We start from the raw sequence: 17,539 nt of genomic DNA on the forward strand, positions 1-17,539 counted from the left end.
GGTGATTCACCCACTCTAAAACTTTTTCTTCCAGTTCTAGCCACTGGCATGTTTTCCCGCGGTTTGCACATTTCGTCTTTGGCATTTCCCTCACTGTGTCCTCTGCCTTTCTCCACTCTCTCACTTGTTTCTTGTTTACACTAAACTTCTTAGCAGCTACAGAATTATTCGTTCCTTTAGCAAAATCAACAACCTTCAGCTTGAAGCCAGCATCATATCACATTCATTTTAATCTTTCGTACATGGTGGTTGCAAACTCAATACTGAGTACACGTACTGATCCCGCCACCCCGTGTTATGTTTTAACGTGATTACGATGGGCGCTAAATGGTTTCAGTGGGTTACATTTCAGAGGATTCTTTACCATTGGGAACCTAATCCAAAACTTCCCTCCCTGATCCAAAACCTGTACAAAAAGGGTCGGCTTATACAAAGGTAACATGAAAAGGTCACTTTCTTAACTTTGAAAATGGGGGGTCGGTTTATACTCTGGGTCGACTTATACACCGGAATTTACAGTAATTGGCTGATTAGATATTTGCATTAATGATCCGGTGTACCTAATAAAGTGGCCACTGAGTGATAATGTTATATTTATGACTTTGCATCAAGCTGTTTATTAGAGGGATATTCCCAGGAAAGATTGGCATGGAATTGGGAGATAATGTTCTAAGTGGCTCTCGCATAGCGTGGTTGAAGTGGAGTGGGCGCTACTTGAGGATGAGACATACTAGCAGTAATGACTAACACGAGTGCCATTAAGTTTGGGTGGCTTGTGGTTGAAAGAGCTAGAAGAACCTACAGTGAGCATTACATGAAGAAATCACTTTCACAGCAAGTTGGTCCATTGCTCTAGGAAGGAGCGTGAAGTGATTTAAGATCCTGGAGTCTTGGCGAAGCTGCTTCCATTTAATGGTGATAGTGAACATGGAAGGGAAGTAAGTGATATTTAAGGCTGATTACGCCAGAGAAGAAAAGCTAGGTGTTTTGTGTGTTTTATTGTTTTTACCTTTCAGTAACAGTACCTTTGCATCTTTCTTGAATCCTACTTTACATTTTAAAATTCTAAATCTCTGGCGACCTGCCATCTGATTGTTCAGTAATCCTGACAGTTTAGTATTTGGCTCACTCAAAAGTGTGAAATGTGAGCAGGATGCCTAGTGGGGTGTGCAGCTAAATTTGGGAGGTCCAAAGTGCTGTTGGGGCCAGCGTCTGGTCTGCAGGCTGGGTGTGTGGCTGGAGCCAAGAGTGAGCTCAAGAATACCAGTGTTCCCTAAGTTGGTTAGGTTTGTAGTTCAAGCCAAGGTCCGGAGTACCTTACGTTTTCTGCTCCTTTTAAACTCAACTGGTTCACTGGAACATTTATTATACTACTGTGTGATATGTAAAAAAACAAAGTATAAATGTGTTTGGGCATTGATAATATCCAATTGTCTCGAAAATCCACTATCCTAGCACTAACAAAATCCAAAGGGTGATATTATCAATATTTTAATGTAACTCTTTTGCTATTGCTGACTCCACAAAATTCATCCCCAACTTCTTCATTTTACTTTTTGAATCTGTAAACTTCCTTAAACCTCAGAGTTTAAATGTAAATTTCAGACACCACTTCCAAACATTATACAAAACCCTTCAGTGTCTTTTTTTCTTTAATCCTTACAAATTACCCAAGGGCAATTCCTATGCTAAAGGTGCAACAACAACAAAAATGCAGTTTTCCTTTTTGAAATAGACAAGATCTTGTTTTATGGTGTTATTTAAAATTGCTGCTGTCTTCCAGCTATCCAGAAAATCTTGTGCCTCAAAAGGAAGATATTGAACCTAAGGTTATGACTATTGGAACAAACAATGTATTTGAAGTTGGTTGCCGTATCCTTTCTTGTAAATAATTATCAATAGGATTTGCTTTCAGATTATTATGATTAGGTGAGTTGTAAGAATTCAGTTTCTACAAACGATGTTGTTTCTATAAACCATTCCAATCAAGAATTATTTTGATAGATTTGTTTCCATCTGAACTGTAAATGAGTTAGCTTAAAGATATGTGATTATTGTAATCCGGGTAAAAGCATTAAGATGAAAACCATCTGCAGTAGTTTTATTTCTTTTTAGTTTTATCTTCAATTCCACAACTCCTTGAATCTCTGTTGTAATCAGCATTCTTGATTACTGGATACACTCCAGACCATGTGTAACTGAGACAAATTCCTTTCCAATTGGTTATGTCCAAATATCAAACAAAAACTTATATAGTGGACAGCATGACTATAGATGAATACTACCAAACAAGCAGCCACTAAATGTTTTTGCTGGAATTTATTTCTAAACAAAGTCATTAAACTACTGGCTGGATCTTTGTCTATATTTTCTGCAAATAACAGATTCAAAAACCACAGTGAACTTTATTAAACATTGTTTTGTTAAAGTTGACACTGCAGAAAACTCTCATGAGAGGTATCGTGAGATAAGAGTATTGTAGTACTGGTTGGCAGTAAACGCCATTTGCTTTGTGCTACGACATGGCTTATTAATTTTTTTTGTCTAAGTGCTTTGTAGGTGTTTCCAAATCCAAATCCAGCAATAATTCCAGTAGAACAAATAATTGTTGGGTAATGGAGATAAGGTTAATTTCTTAATTTAAAATATGAGTTTGAATTCATATAATGATTACTGTACAGAAAAGTAGCTATTGTGGTAATTACAATTTTACTTAAGTCATTTTGCATTCTTGGACCTCTCTAAAAATTCACTATCTGAACATTACAAGTGTCAAATTAAGTTAATCTCAGCATTGAAAGAAGTAACATCCATGTCTAAGAGCTAGTGAGAGGCAAATTGCAGTAACAATTAATACTTTAGGATGGTCTGAAGATAATGCAATATCTTCAGAAGAGAAAAATGAAAGTGATCAGAAAATAAATGGTACTGGAATAATAAAAATGGTTTCTTTAATTATCTAAATCAGATTTTGAAGCTCTGAAGATTGGAGATAACAATGTAATTGAATCTAAAGGTAAGCTGCATTTGGGAAAGAAAATGGAATTCTGATCAAACACTTTGAAATAAAATTTAGTAGTTCTTGTTTTCCTGTCTTACCAGTGACTTGTTTCACTATCTGCTATTCCCAGTTATTGTAGGATTTTTGCAGGGAAATGTGTGACCAACCAAGCTGATGAAAATTTGTTGCCTTAGCTGTCAAAATGGACAAAATATTTTGCAACTATTTAATCTACTGCCAGACCTTTAGAACACCACACAAATATACACATCTGTGATGTTTAAAGGCAGAAGTGCCAAAGGTGTATGCTCTTATCTCTGACAACAAAAATATTTATTGAACAGTTAAAATGAATGCAGGTAGTCTAAGGCACAGAAGCAATTTTTTCTTAAAACACTATAAAAACCAAATATTGGTGGATTTCGGTTAATTAGAACACATCAGGACCAGTACATTTTGGCCCAATTATGTGGTTGCCCCAATTAGTGGACGTTTCATGGAAATAGTTAAAAAGGTATTTAAAAAAAAAAGACAAACTACTGTTTAACTGACTAATAAGTTATATATTTAGAACACTATTGCAACACTACTACAGAACTGTGTGTGTGTGTGTGGCCTCCGTCAGTCGTGGTCGACCATGGGTACTGCGCCTCGGGTGGTCACTGGGAGTGGCCTCTCCAGGGTGCAAGTATGAAGATCCGTCTGTTGCCCATGCAGTGGGACCCCCTCTCCATGCTGATTGACAGGTCCAAAGGAACGATGAAAGTTGAAAGTTGATACAGTTTGGTGCCAGCAGTGTCACAGGAATTGCTGTGCCGGTGCTGGGTACAGCAGTCAGCCGCCTTCGGGATTCTGACTCCAGATATTTCCTCGGGGTTTACTCCCAAATCCTCTCCCATGAGCGGGTATAGCCGCAAGGCAGCGGAGGTTTGAAATCGGAGTTTCCCCTCTCCTAGATGAGCTACCATCCATGGTGAACGAGCCCCATCTGCCCGGAGCAACTGGTTTTAAGGCGCCAGTGGCCCACCTTTGCCCCTTCTGTCAGTGAGAACAGCTCCACTGAGCAAAAGAACTATGTCTCGCGTGAAGGCTGGGAGTTGTCAGAGGCTATTTGAGACGCATGCCATGAAGAGCATTTGTTTAGCAGTGTGAGCTCGTCCCCATCACCACCCTTCGGCTATGACTACCTCTGGTGCCACTTCAGTACTATAGAACTGTGTATTAGATCCTAATTGTTATTGACGGAGAAATTCATCCACTGTAAGCTGCCGTGTTCTTTTGATTAACTGCATAAATGAACAAAATCAGTGCAGGTAATGGACTGCTTTCATTGCATTCCTGAATGAAATAGTGTTGTAATCCAACAATAAATTTCCTTGTAGTCACTAGCTCAAGTTCAGAGCTTAAGTTTCTGCACTTATAGTATCAGCACTGTCTTTCTCATTGTGTGCTTTCTTGAATTTAATGTGGTGCCGACATTTCCATTGAAACAACCAACCATCTGTTGTTTTAAAATCTTCATAACTCAACTTCTTAGCTACCTCATATGACTTGTTTTTATAAAATATTAGTCCACTGACACACACACCATCTCTTCAACATTTGGTTCCTTACCTTCAGGCTTTCGTTTTTGGGATCTTCTCTGTTGTCCCTCATGCAATGCCCATTTTTCTTGTACTTATTTAGCTGATGTATGTATTGTTACGAGAATACACATAAAATTAAGATGTTTGCTGGCCTGGGCTAGCATCAGTGGCATCAGCAGTTGGTCTGCCACCTGCCCTCAGGGGAAGGAGAGATAAGGAACAATGGAGCAGCGTCTGGAGATGTGTAATGAAGGGATGTGGGAGGAAGAGCTGTCTGGAGCGGCTCCCCCCTTTGAACCCTGAACTGTTTGAAGTGATGGACAGGCGATACCCCAGCAGGGGGATAAAAAGGGACAGGTTCGCTAAGACAGACACACACGCCACCCGAGGTAACGAGACCCTGGAAGCGGTGCGCCTCTCACGAGTGGTGAGAAGTACCGGACAACGCACAGGGTGGAAAGGTACAATCAGCGGGAACCCGGTGTGTGTCCGCCCTTGCCTGGGTGCCGAGTTCACTGCAGAGGATCGACCGCATCTGGAGGAGGGGTCACAGTCGGTGACCTCAGGTGACATCACCAAGGACCCGCCCAAAAGCTGTTTGTGAGCCATCTCGCTGGTCTGTGAGCCATCCCGCTGGTCTGTGAGTGAAGCCGTTCTGAATGATGAGTTGTTCCTATTCTATCTCTCTCTTCCCCCACGTTGTCCACCGCCATGGCAACGATTACTGCGAACTGAACTACAAACTGGACTGAACTTTGAGTCATTTTGAAATTGGTCATTTAACCCCTAGACAACGATAGAGCTTGATTGATGCTGTTATCTTAATTCTGTGCACATGTGTGGTTATCATTGTTGAATTGTTGCATTTATTATCCTTTCGATTAATGTGTTGCTTGTTTCTTTAATAAAACTTTCTTAGTTCTAGTACTCCAGACTCCAACTGAGTGATCCATTTCTGCTGGTTTGGCAACCCAGTTACGGGGTACGTAACATAAGTGGGGTTCTCGTCCGCGATTTTGAACGCTAAATTTGGGACGGAGTAAATTGATTGGGTTAAAATTCCCGAAAGAAAGAAAAGACAAACAGCAGAAATGGAGGTTGAGGAATTTATAAAGGCGCCGACCTTGGAGGCATTAGAGGATGCCAGGAAATCGGAATTGATAGCTGTGGCCAAACGGGTGAATCTTGCTAAGGTGAAGTCGACAATGAGGAGAGAGGAGATACACAGAGCTATTGTAGAGCACTATGTATCTAAAGGTGTGTTTCCCCAAGGTGAGCTGGGGGAGGTGTCTATTGAAAAACCTGCTGGAGACGCGGTACAGGTACAGCTTGAAAAACTGAGACTCGAGCACGAGTTCCGGGTACGGCAGTTAGAACACGAAGAGAAGCAGTTAGAAAGGCAGGAGAGAGAGTTAGAAAGGCGGGAGAGAGAGAAAGAGTTAGAAAGGCGGGAGAGAGAGAAAGAGGTAGAAAGGCAAGAGAGAGAAAGGCAGTTGGAGAGAGAGGAGAAACAGAGGGAAAGGGAATTTGAGCTGGAGAAGTTAAAGATAAGGGCCGAGCAGGGGCTCGTGCCGAACCAAGGTGGAGGGTTCTGGGCGACCCAGGAGGTTAGGCTGGTTCCCCCATTTGACGATACCGATGTGGATCGGTACTTTCTCCATTTCGAAAAAGTGGCCATAAGTCAGGAATGGCCGAGGGATAAGTGGGTTGTCTTACTTCAGAGTGTACTGAAAGGGAAGGCCCAACAAGCTTACTCAGCTTTATCCGCGGAAGATGCCCAGAAGTATGAGGTGGTGAAGGAGGCCATCCTCAGGATTTATGAGTTGGTCCCGGAGGCATACCGGCAGAGGTTCCGGAATGCGAGGAAGCGGTGGGACCGCACGTATTTGGAGTTTGCTCGCGAGATGCAAACATATTGTGAGCGTTGGTGCGCCTCGAAAGGGGTAGAGGGGGATTATGACAGACTGCTGCAGCTGATTCTGATTGAGCAGTTTAAAGGTTGTGTCCCTGAGGGTATGAGACCCTACCTCGATGAGAAAGAGGCAGCCACGTTAGCCGCAACTGCTAAGTTAGCGGATGAGTATGCGTTGACGCATAAAATGAAGGTTGCCCCGAGTAAAGGCTACCAGAAGGGTAGTCAGGACGGCGGGGAGAGTCCACCGGAAAAGTCAGAAAGTAAGCCGGGGACTAGTGAAAAGGATAAGGTAGACCGGGAGCAGTCTGGTAGGAAGTCTCCTGGGGTCGTCTGTTATAATTGTGGGAAAGTCGGACACTTTGCGTCCAGGTGCTTTGCCCCAAGGAAGGAGACGGGGAAAGGAAAAGCGGAAATTTTGAATGGCTGTATTGAGCTGTTAAGCGAACCGCTAGGGAAGGACAGGTCTGAAAAAGTCCAGGAAGGGCGCGAGAGGTTTATCTCGGCCGGACTGGTGTCAGTGAAAAAGAGGTTAAAACCAGTTCCAGTGCGGATCTGGAGAGACACGGGAGCGTGTCAGTCACTAATACTGAAGAGTGTATTAGAGTTTAGCTCAGAGACCCAGACTGGGGAGGTAGAGGTCAAAGGTGTTGGGGAAGGGACAGAGTCAGTCCCTTTGCACCAGATACATTTACAGAGCAACCTGGTCTCTGGACTAGTCACGATCGGGGTGAGGTCCGAATTACCGATGAAAGACGTGGAAGTCTTGCTCGGTAATGACATCGCCGGAGGAATCGTGTTCCCAGTCGTGAGATTGACGGGTCAGCCTGCCAGCATGGAGGCCCCGCCCGCGATGGTGAATTTGGCTGAAACATTTCTGCCAACCTTGTATGAGACAGGGTGTAGTGAGATAAGAGGTAGTGAGGGAGCTGGGACGGACGTAGCAGTAGCCAGGAAAGAATTTGTGCAGACGCAGGAGCGAGACGAGGGGCTGATGGTTTTTGCCGAGACCGCTCTCTCTGACACAGCCTTGACAAGGGAACTAGTAGGCTATTGTGCAGATGAGGAGTGGGGGGTGGTGCAAAAGAGTTATGGGGATGAGGTTTTTAACATGGCCCACGAGGTACCCCCCGGTGGACATTTTGCGGTGCTGGAGGAAACAGTTGGTGGAATCATGAAAGAGATTTACCGGCTGCCCAGGGGGAAGAATGTTATTGATCATGACCGACGCGAACTGAGACGGTCACCGGCTTTTGATATGCTAACAAACCTAGTCGGTGTTAGCGTGGAAATCAATGAAGCTAGGGGCCCCTTGCTAAGAGGAAAAAACCATTTTGAAAAGATTAGGATGGGATCGGTCAGATGGGAGAAGGCTATTGTTTTGGCCAGGTCTACTGATAAGGTCTCTCCCTTAATCCCCGAAGGAGTAATTAAACGACTCGCACCCATGTGTTTGATTGTCCCGAGGAAATGCAAAGAACTGGGACGTTGGGTGATTGTGGTTACAATAGGGCGGCCAAGTAAACAACACCCATATTTTTTGAGTAATTCAGTGACTAAAGGGCTGATGAACACAGAGGTGTGTATTGGCAATTTAACACGGCTGTCTGAAGCCAGCTTGATAGTGAACCTTGGAAAAAATGAATTCGGCCACACGAATGTCACTTACCTGGGAATTGTGGTGACACAGGGGCAGCTGGCAGTGATGCAAGCTACAGTGCAGGCTATCGCTGACCTCCCAACCCCGACAGACAAGAGGGCCCTCAGAAGGCTTTTGGAGATGGTGGGGTACTGCAGGAAGTTTTGCAATAACTCTGCGGTCAATACCCGTCCCCCTCCTACTAAGCCCTTGCGAGGGAAAATTGAGTCGGAATGGGACGACCCTTGTTGTTGTGGTCCGGGACAAAACCAAATGAGAGGTTACATTGGTCGCAATTCATCAGTGTTTTTGGCCACTATGAAGTTTGCTGAGTTGGAGCCTGGTCTAAGGGATTATTAATAACACGTGTAAAAGGAACAGAAAATGTGATGACTGTCTGTCAAGGTGTTGACAGCTTCAAATTCTCTGTATTAGCTAAATAACTGTTAAAGATGTATATTGTGTATGTATCAGATAAATGTAGTCATGTTTGTAATTTTTACCTCCCGGTAAAAATCCTTAAAGGGGGGAAGTGTTACGAGAATACACATAAAATTAAGATGTTTGCTGGCCTGGGCTAGCATCAGTGGCATCAGCAGTTGGTCTGCCACCTGCCCTCAGGGGAAGGAGAGATAAGGAACAATGGAGCAGCGTCTGGAGATGTGTAATGAAGGGATGTGGGAGGAAGAGCTGTCTGGAGCGGCTCCCCCCTTTGAACCCTGAACTGTTTGAAGTGATGGACAGGCGATACCCCAGCAGGGGGATAAAAAGGGACAGGTTCGCTAAGACAGACACACACGCCACCCGAGGTAACGAGACCCTGGAAGCGGTGCGCCTCTCACGAGTGGTGAGAAGTACCGGACAACGCACAGGGTGGAAAGGTACGATCAGCGGGAACCCGGTGTGTGTCCGCCCTTGCCTGGGTGCTGAGTTCACTGCAGAGGATCGACCGCATCTGGAGGAGGGGTCACAGTCGGTGACCTCAGGTGACATCACCAAGGACCCGCCCAAAAGCTGTTTGTGAGCCATCTCGCTGGTCTGTGAGCCATCCCGCTGGTCTGTGAGTGAAGCCGTTCTGAATGATGAGTTGTTCCTATTCTATCTCTCTCTTCCCCCACGTTGTCCACCGCCATGGCAACGATTACTGCGAACTGAACTACAAACTGGACTGAACTTTGAGTCATTTTGAAATTGGTCATTTAACCCCTAGACAACGATAGAGCTTGATTGATGCTGTTATCTTAATTCTGTGCACATGTGTGGTTATCATTGTTGAATTGTTGCATTTATTATCCTTTCGATTAATGTGTTGCTTGTTTCTTTAATAAAACTTTCTTAGTTCTAGTACTCCAGACTCCAACTGAGTGATCCATTTCTGCTGGTTTGGCAACCCAGTTACGGGGTACGTAACAGTATCAAGTGTGCATTTGTAGATTTTGGCACTCCAGTTATCTCTGCCAGCTGACAATGAGTAGGGTTAGGTGGATGGTTTTTAATTTGGTCTGGTAGAGTAATTTTTTCAGCTAATGTCAAATCTTTAAAAGGCATCTTGGTAAGGGTCTGAATTTTTTAAAATCAAAATAAAAAACAAAATGACCAAAAATCACTGAGTTTTGAATCGGTGTCCGTTGGCCCAAATGCATAACATAACACAAGCACATGCAGCTGGCGTTATTTAAAAACTGTTTGCTCTAAACATGGTGTAATGTCTAACGTCCACACTAGTGCATGTGACTGATGCTAGTTAGAAACTGTTTGGCAACAGTCTTCTGTCCTGATTAAGTGGCATAACGTTCCAAATAGCCAAAGAGAATCCCAGCTATTTTCTCGATTAGTTTTTGTTCTTTAAGATTTGTTGTAAATGAGGAACTGACTTGAAGTTATTACTGTAAAAAACTTTAGAAAAATTAGTGGTCAAAGTTGTAAGTCCCGATGGCTGCCATTCCAAGGTGTTTTTAAAATAAGGTGAAAAAATGGTTGATATCATCAATGTAGGGTACAATTTTCTAAAGATTACCCAGCTTAAGTTGTGTCCTAGAAAAGAAAATTGGAAGTTACATTGCTGAGTTTGTGGCTTTTTACACAGTGGCATAAACTTTCTAAAGTAAGAAAATCTTAATTAAATCTGTCAGGACTCAGCTGGATTATATTTTAGTATGAATGTTAATGCTAGAGTAATTCCAAAGATGAGGAGTTTATCTTGAGACTGCAAAAATCTGGAGCAGAAAAAGATGCAAGGAGATAAGAGAGATTTTTAAAATCCATGGTACATTCATAGAACTTTGGTAGAGTTTTTTGGTGACATACCAAATCACCTCAAACTCCCAATGAAGTATAGCTGCTGGCATGCTTTCTTTGTGATAGATCCTCTGAGGCCTTGACATCCAGGAACTTGAAGTTGGTCACCCTTTCCACCGCTGAGGACTGGTGAGAGTTCTCCCAACTTGCCCTTTCAAAAGTCCATAATCAATCCCTTGGACTGGCTGATGTTGAATGAAAGGTTGTGACACCACTCAACTAGCCAATCTGTCTCACTCCTGTGTGCCTCATCATTGCCATCTGTGATTCTACCAACAACAATGGTGAATTGGTAATTTATAGATGACATTTGAGCTGTGCCTAGCCACATGATCATGAGGAATGTTCCCTCTTAATTTGTAATGAGCAGTGTGCGCAAAGATCTTGTGCTGTGCAATTTTTTTGCCCAGTGACAATAACGTGCACACTGAATTTTATATGTAAAGGTATTCTATTATATTATAGTATTATATGTAAAGGCTTATATGTAAAGCGCCTTTACTTCCTGAGAAAGCTAAACAAATTTGGCCTGTCCCCTAAAACCCTCACTAATTTTTATAGCTGCACCGTAGAAAGCATTCTTCTAGGGTGCATCACAACCTGGTATGGAAGTTGTCCTGTCCAAGACCGGAAGAAGCTGCGGGAGATCAGGAACACAGCCCAGCACATCACACAAACAAGTCTTCCGTCCTTGGACTCACTTTACACCGCATGTTGTCGGAGCAGTGCTGCCAGGATAATCAAGGACACGACCCACCCAGCCAACGCACTTTTTGTCCCTCTTCTCTCCGGGAGAAGGCTCAGGAGCTTGAAGACTTGTACGGCCAGATTTGGGACAGCTTCTTTCCAACTGTGATAAAACTGCTGAACGGATCTTGACCCAGATCTGGGCCGTACCTTCCAAATATCCGGACCTGCCTCTCAGTTTTTTTGCACTACCTTACTTTGCCTTTTCTATTTTCTATTTATGATTTATAATTTAAATTTTTAATATTTACTATCGATTTGTACTCCAGGGCGCGCGAAGTGCAGAATCAAATATCGCTGTGATGATTGTACGCTCGAGTATAAATTGTTTGGCGACAATAAAGTATTCATTTTAACAGCTAGCAAAACACTGTCAATAACAATTTCTCTAGGTTTGATCCTTTTCACTCTAGTTCCTCTGCAGTCAGTCTCACAAAACATACGTAGCAGGCCTGTAGTGGGTAATTTTCTCACCGGAGCTTTTGCACACCATCCATACGTGATTTGCTTCCTAAATGACGCTTCAAAAAGTCAAGTTTCCAAATATTACTCCACTTCTTCCCACTTGCAAATTCTCCAGCAACTATTGCATTGCAACAATACACACAGATAACACCAGTTTCTGTATAGTACATAATATTTCTTGTAGCTGCACGTTCCTGACGTCAGGAGCTTCCAGGTAGCAGTTTCTACTGTTTCATCAAGCCATTCCGCTTTAAATAAACAAGTAGTTTTTTTTTTGCACTTCATGCCCTTTGCTTCATTTTGCTCCATTTTTTCACTTTGCTTATTTGGAATTCAACATAGTGAATCAATAATTTATTAAATAGGAACAATATAAATAAGCCAGTTCTAAAATTTTCAGGCAAATCATCGCAAACTCTGTTGTCAGCGCCGTCCACATCAGAAACCGGAAAAGGAAATATGATTGTGTACGATCGTGAAATATACTTAACATACCAACGAGGTAAAGGGTGACAACCTTTTGTGCGTAGTTTAAATTACTTTGTGTGCTGGTAGTAAATGATGTGTGCACGTGCACACGTTAGAGGGAAGATTGATCATGAGTATAGTGAGAATAGAGCATGCATCCTTGAGGTGTGCGTGTGTTGATTGTCAGCAAGGATGAGGTATTATTACCAATTAGCACGGATTCTGGTCTCCCAATGAGGAAGTGAAGGATATTGTTGCAGACAGACATACAGAGGCCCAGTTTTGAAGCTTGTTGATTAGTACTGAGGGTATACTGGTGTTGAGTACAGCTGTAATCAATTAACAGCAGCCTGATAAAAGTATTGCGTTGTTCAGGTGCTGCAAAGCCAAGTAAAGAACCAATGAGATTGTGCCTACTGTAGACCTGTTGTGACAGTAAGCAAAATTGCAGTGGATCCAGTTCCCTTGCCTTGACCAACCTTTCAAAGTACTTCATTACAGTAGACGTGAGTGATTTTTACTGGTTGATAGTTATTGAGGCAGCTCACTTTGTTCTTCTTGGGTTCCGGTATGATTGATGCCCTTCTGAAGCAGGTAAGAACCTTCGACTGCAGCAGTGAGAGGTAAGCACAGGTTTTCGGTAACTTGCCAGGTACACCATCGGGGCCTGACACCTTGTCAAGGGTTAACTCTCTTGAAGGATGTTCTGATGTCGGTCTCTGAGACAGAGGTCACAGGGTCGCCAGGTGCTGTGGGGATTTGCACAGGTGTAGCTTTATTCTCCGTTCCAAAGCACGCATTTACATGTTTCTGTGCATTTTTTTGATACTATTAAGTGATTGGTGATCCATGATTCATGGCTTTTAGCTTTTTTTGTGTTTGTTTCTTTTTTGATTGTGAAATTGGATTGGCATAGATATAACATTAATACCTTAGATTGATTCATCTATATGCTTTAATTGTAACAGCTGAGATGTTGCAGCCAAAATATATTCTTTCTGAAGATGTTATTTAAACCATGTATTTTGTGATTTTTCTGTTGGAATTTTCTTAATCTGCTACTTATTATGTTTCAGATACCTATAGCTTTGTGCTTTTCTTTTGTCTCAGCATATATAGGTAGAAATGTGATCCTAACCAGTGGATGTATTATTGGAGCCTGCTGTCATGTAAATTCCTGTGAAGTTATTCCAGAAAACACAGTTATCTATGGAGTAGATTGTATGCGAAGAGTACAGTCAGAACGCCCACAGGTAAGAACTTGACAGTGTAAGTTAATACAATTTCAAATACTTTTTCCTTGAAGGTACTTACAGAATAACAATCTATTGGAAAGTGTTGTAGTCTGTAAGTTTTATAAAACTCTGAGTTAGGAGTATTATATTCAATTCTGGCCACGCCATTATAGAAAGGCTATGGAGAGAGAGTGTAGCAAAAGGTAAAGATAGATTTGTTACAGGTACATCAAAGCGTACAGTGAAATGCAACATTTACGTCAACAACCAATACAGTCTGAGGAGGGGCTGCAGCAGTGTGCGTGCCCTCTACTTACTAAGTCCTTACTAACCTGTTTATCTTTGGAATGTGGGAGGAACCTGGAGCCACTTGGAGGAAACCCATGTGGTCATGGAGAAAAGGTGCAATCTGCTTACGGACAGCAGCCGGCCTCGATCGCTGTTGCGCTAAAACGTAATGCTAGCTGCTATGCTATTGTGCTGCCTGAACTGTAGGGTTATGTGCCATAAGGAGAATTTGGACAAACAAGGGTTGTTTTCTCTGGAGCAAGAAAGACTGGTTGCAGACCTGGTAGAAAATAGAAAACTTTATAAAATTCTGAGAGGCATGTATAGATTAGGCAACCAGAGCCTTCTTTACAGTATTGCAATGTCTAATACTAGAGGGTATGCCTTTAAGGTGAGAGGGGCAAGTTTTTTTTACACAAACCGTGTCTGATGTGCTGTGACGGGTGGTGGTGGAAGCAGATAGAGATGTTTAAGATCTCTTAAATAGACATTTGAGTATACAGAAAATGATGGGAAGTGGACTATGTATAGGCAGAAGAGATTAGGTTTATCTCTCTGAGTAGTTGTACATCTGAGAGTTAAGATTTTCAAAGTAAGTGATTTTCAAAACAGGTTTGTTCAGAGATGCTGCCTGACCTGAACTTTCACTTCAACCATCTTAAAAAAAATGACTAATCATATCCTGTAACAGTATATGATTATTTTTCTTTTGAAATGTAATTTGGTTGTTGGCTGTTTCATATCCAGAAACTTAAAGCTTTGTTATCCCAAGTGTGAATGTTTAATTAGTGTGTAACCTTTTTATTTATAGCCACAAACTCTGCAGCTTGATTTCCTGATGAAGATCTTGCCTAATTATCATCACCTGAAGAAAACAGTGAAAGGATGTTCCACTCCAATAAAAAGCTGAAGAGGACCAGAATCTGAGTTCTGCAGAGGAGCTAATTTATTTTGTTATGAGCTTGGTATCTGAAAAACAGCAGCCATGCTGAAGTAGGAGAAACAATTGCATGTAGAACTTTATCCTGTAGTATGTAATGTGTCCTTCATGATTAAATGAAAATATAATTTGTTATAACAATTGTTAATTTGTTTCAGTTAACTTGGTCAGTTCTTGTTTTCACTATTTAGTTAATCCCATTCTTTTAAAGAAATTATGTAAATATTACAGCAATCTTAATGTGGACAAAAAACGAACTTTAAAGACAAAGGACAGTACAAAACTTGTTGGTCTTCAGTTTATTTTGCATAAAATGAATAGTTCTCCTCCCCCTTCCATATTATTATATACTTATGAAGAAGCTGAAACTAAAAATGCCGCAGTTCAGTATAGTAGATTACCATGGTAATGAAGCGATCTGTGAGATGCCACTATAGCTTGGTGTTCCAGACTTTGGAGTTCAATTCTATAAGGAATTTGTACGTTCTCCTCGTGGGTTTCCTCCGGTTGCTCTGCAGTCCAAAGGTGTACCAATTAGTAATTTAATTGGTCGTTGTAAATTGTCCTGTGCTTAGACCCATTGGGCCAGAAGGGCCTGTCTCATGCTGTATCTCCAAATAAAATAAAACAGATAAAATATTTAATATTAGCTACTTGATTCCATTTTCAACAATTATCAACTTTTATTGATTTTGGTGTAAATTTGATTAAGTAAAAAATACTTATCCAAAACTTAAATTACCAACACTGATTGTGAGGAAAGTAGTTATAATGTATGATTTACCTACTTTACAATAATAAATGGAATTTTAAAGTATTTTATTGAACATCCTGAGATCATGACAAGCCTAACAGGTGTGCAATTTATTACTGAAAGTACTTAGATATTGATTGTCATACCAGTAGGTATATTTTGACGGCAGTCATAACTTAAAGACTTTCTTCTTTGTGGTTGAAATTTCTGTGTGGTTTAACAATTAACTGCATGGTTTTGTTTTACTGTAGTTACTTTATAAGCTTCCATAATGAGCGAGTTTGGCAGCAGCACACTGATAGGACCATAAGACACAGGATCAGAATTAGTCCATTCATCCAATGGGGTCTGCTTCACCATTTCATCATGACTAATTTATTATCCCTCTCGACCCCATTCTCCTGCCTTCTCCCTATAGCCTTCGACACCCTTACGAATCAGGAACCTATCAACCTCCACTTCAAATATACCCAAAGGCAGCCTCCACAGGCAATGAATTCCACAGATTCATCACCCTCTGGCTAAAGAAATTCCTCCTAATCTCTGTCCTAAAGGGACATCCCTCTATTCTGAAACTGTGCCTTGGACTCCACCCCCCCCCACCCCCACAATAGGAAACATCCACTCTATCTAGGTGTTTCAATATTCAATACATTTTAATTCCAATGAGTACTGGCTCAGAGCCATCAAACGCTTCCCATGCGTTAACCCTTTTATTTGTTTTCAAATGTTTTTATTGTGAAGCAACATCAGTTTAACCAGAACCAACAATGTCCTAAAGTACAATGCTTCTGTTTTCTTTCCTATAACAACATAATGAAAGTCAAATGAATGTATGTATAGTAAACAAGCAAAAAGCAAAGGAAACTGTACCACCCCGTCTCCTTTCCCCTTCCCTGTTCTACCCTCCCCTCACCCCTCCCGTATGTGCTGTCCAGGTCCTACCGCCCCCCACACTTCGTTCAGCTGTCAATCTCTTCTAAATACAACAGTAATGGTTACCAGATTTTTTCAAATTCCTTGAGTCTCTCCTTGATAACGTATCTTATCCTCTCTAGATGCAGAGTATCCATTAATGCAGCCAGCCATTGTCTGAGTGATGGAGTTTCCTCTTTTTTCCAGAACATCAGTATGAGTTTCTTTCCATTAAGTATGCCGTAGGTCAGGAGTTGTTGCTGGGTAGCTTCGAATTTATTTGACCTCGCAGAAGTTCCAAAAATTATTAAAATGGAGTCTGGTATTATCGGAACCTTCAGTACCTTCGATAGGACCTCAAATATTTGCTTCCAATGCTCTTGTATCCTGGCACATAAAGCATAACCGAGGCCCCAAATCCTCGGCTTTGCCTGTTGCGGGGGCCGGGGTTGGGGTCGAAGCACTCGGCAGAGATGGTGTTCGGTGCTCGGTGTCGGAGAGCTGGTCTGAGGCTCGGAGTTTTCAGACGGACTCGGAGTCGGACTGTGGTCGGATGCTTCCAGTATTTTGCATCAGCAAGTTGGCGCTGGAGGTTCACCGTCTGCGTGAGATGATGGGACTTTCGAGAGACTTTGAGACTTTTACCATGCCATGGTCTGTTCTTATCAAATTATGGTATTGCTTTACACTGTTGTAACTATATGTTATAATTATGTGGTTTTTGTCAGTTTTTAAGTCGGTTTGTCATGTGTTTCTGTGATATCATTCTGGAAAAACATTGTATCATTTCTTAATGCATGCATTACTAAATGACAATAAAAGAGGACTGCGTGTCCTTATAATCTAATCTAACTATGTAACAAATTTGCCTCCGAGGATTTGCATTTCACACACACTGGGGACACCCCTGGGAATATTTTATGAATCCTTACTTTTGAGTAATGTAGTCTATGTAGGATTTTAAATTATATTAAACAATGCCTGGCATTGATGGACCAGGAGTTAACATACTCCAAAGCCTCATTCCATATAACCTCCTCTATCTCTTTACTCAGCTCCTTTTCCCACTCTTCTTCAATATTATCCATTGTTGTATGGCATCATACAGATAGGCGATGATGTGTTCTGTCCCTAAACATGATCTTAAATTATTTTCCAAACGTTAACCCTTTTATTCCTGGGCTCATTCTCATGAACCTCCTCTGGTCCCTATCCAATGCCAGCAGATCTTTTCACACTTAAGGGGCCCAAAACTACTCATGATACCAATGCCTTAAAAAGTCTCAGCATT

At 41.8% G+C, this 17,539-nt stretch overlaps 1 protein-coding gene across 2 annotated transcripts in view; it reads left to right on the forward strand.

Moving 5' to 3' along the window:
* Window positions 1-17,096, forward strand: part of dctn6 (dynactin subunit 6) — a 33,705-nt gene extending 16,609 nt beyond the window's left edge. For both annotated transcript variants that reach the window (XM_063046497.1, XM_063046498.1), the window contains exons 4-7: window positions 1,784-1,872; window positions 2,969-3,016; window positions 13,227-13,369; window positions 14,451-17,096. In XM_063046497.1, the coding sequence (XP_062902567.1) occupies window positions 1,784-1,872; window positions 2,969-3,016; window positions 13,227-13,369; window positions 14,451-14,549 (379 nt within the window). In that variant the 3' untranslated portion in view covers window positions 14,550-17,096. The remainder of the gene's footprint in view (window positions 1-1,783; window positions 1,873-2,968; window positions 3,017-13,226; window positions 13,370-14,450) is intronic.
* Window positions 17,097-17,539: the final 443 nt, after the last annotated feature.

This window comes from Mobula hypostoma, chromosome 4 (assembly GCF_963921235.1).
Source record: "Mobula hypostoma chromosome 4, sMobHyp1.1, whole genome shotgun sequence".
NCBI lineage: Eukaryota > Metazoa > Chordata > Chondrichthyes > Myliobatiformes > Myliobatidae > Mobula > Mobula hypostoma.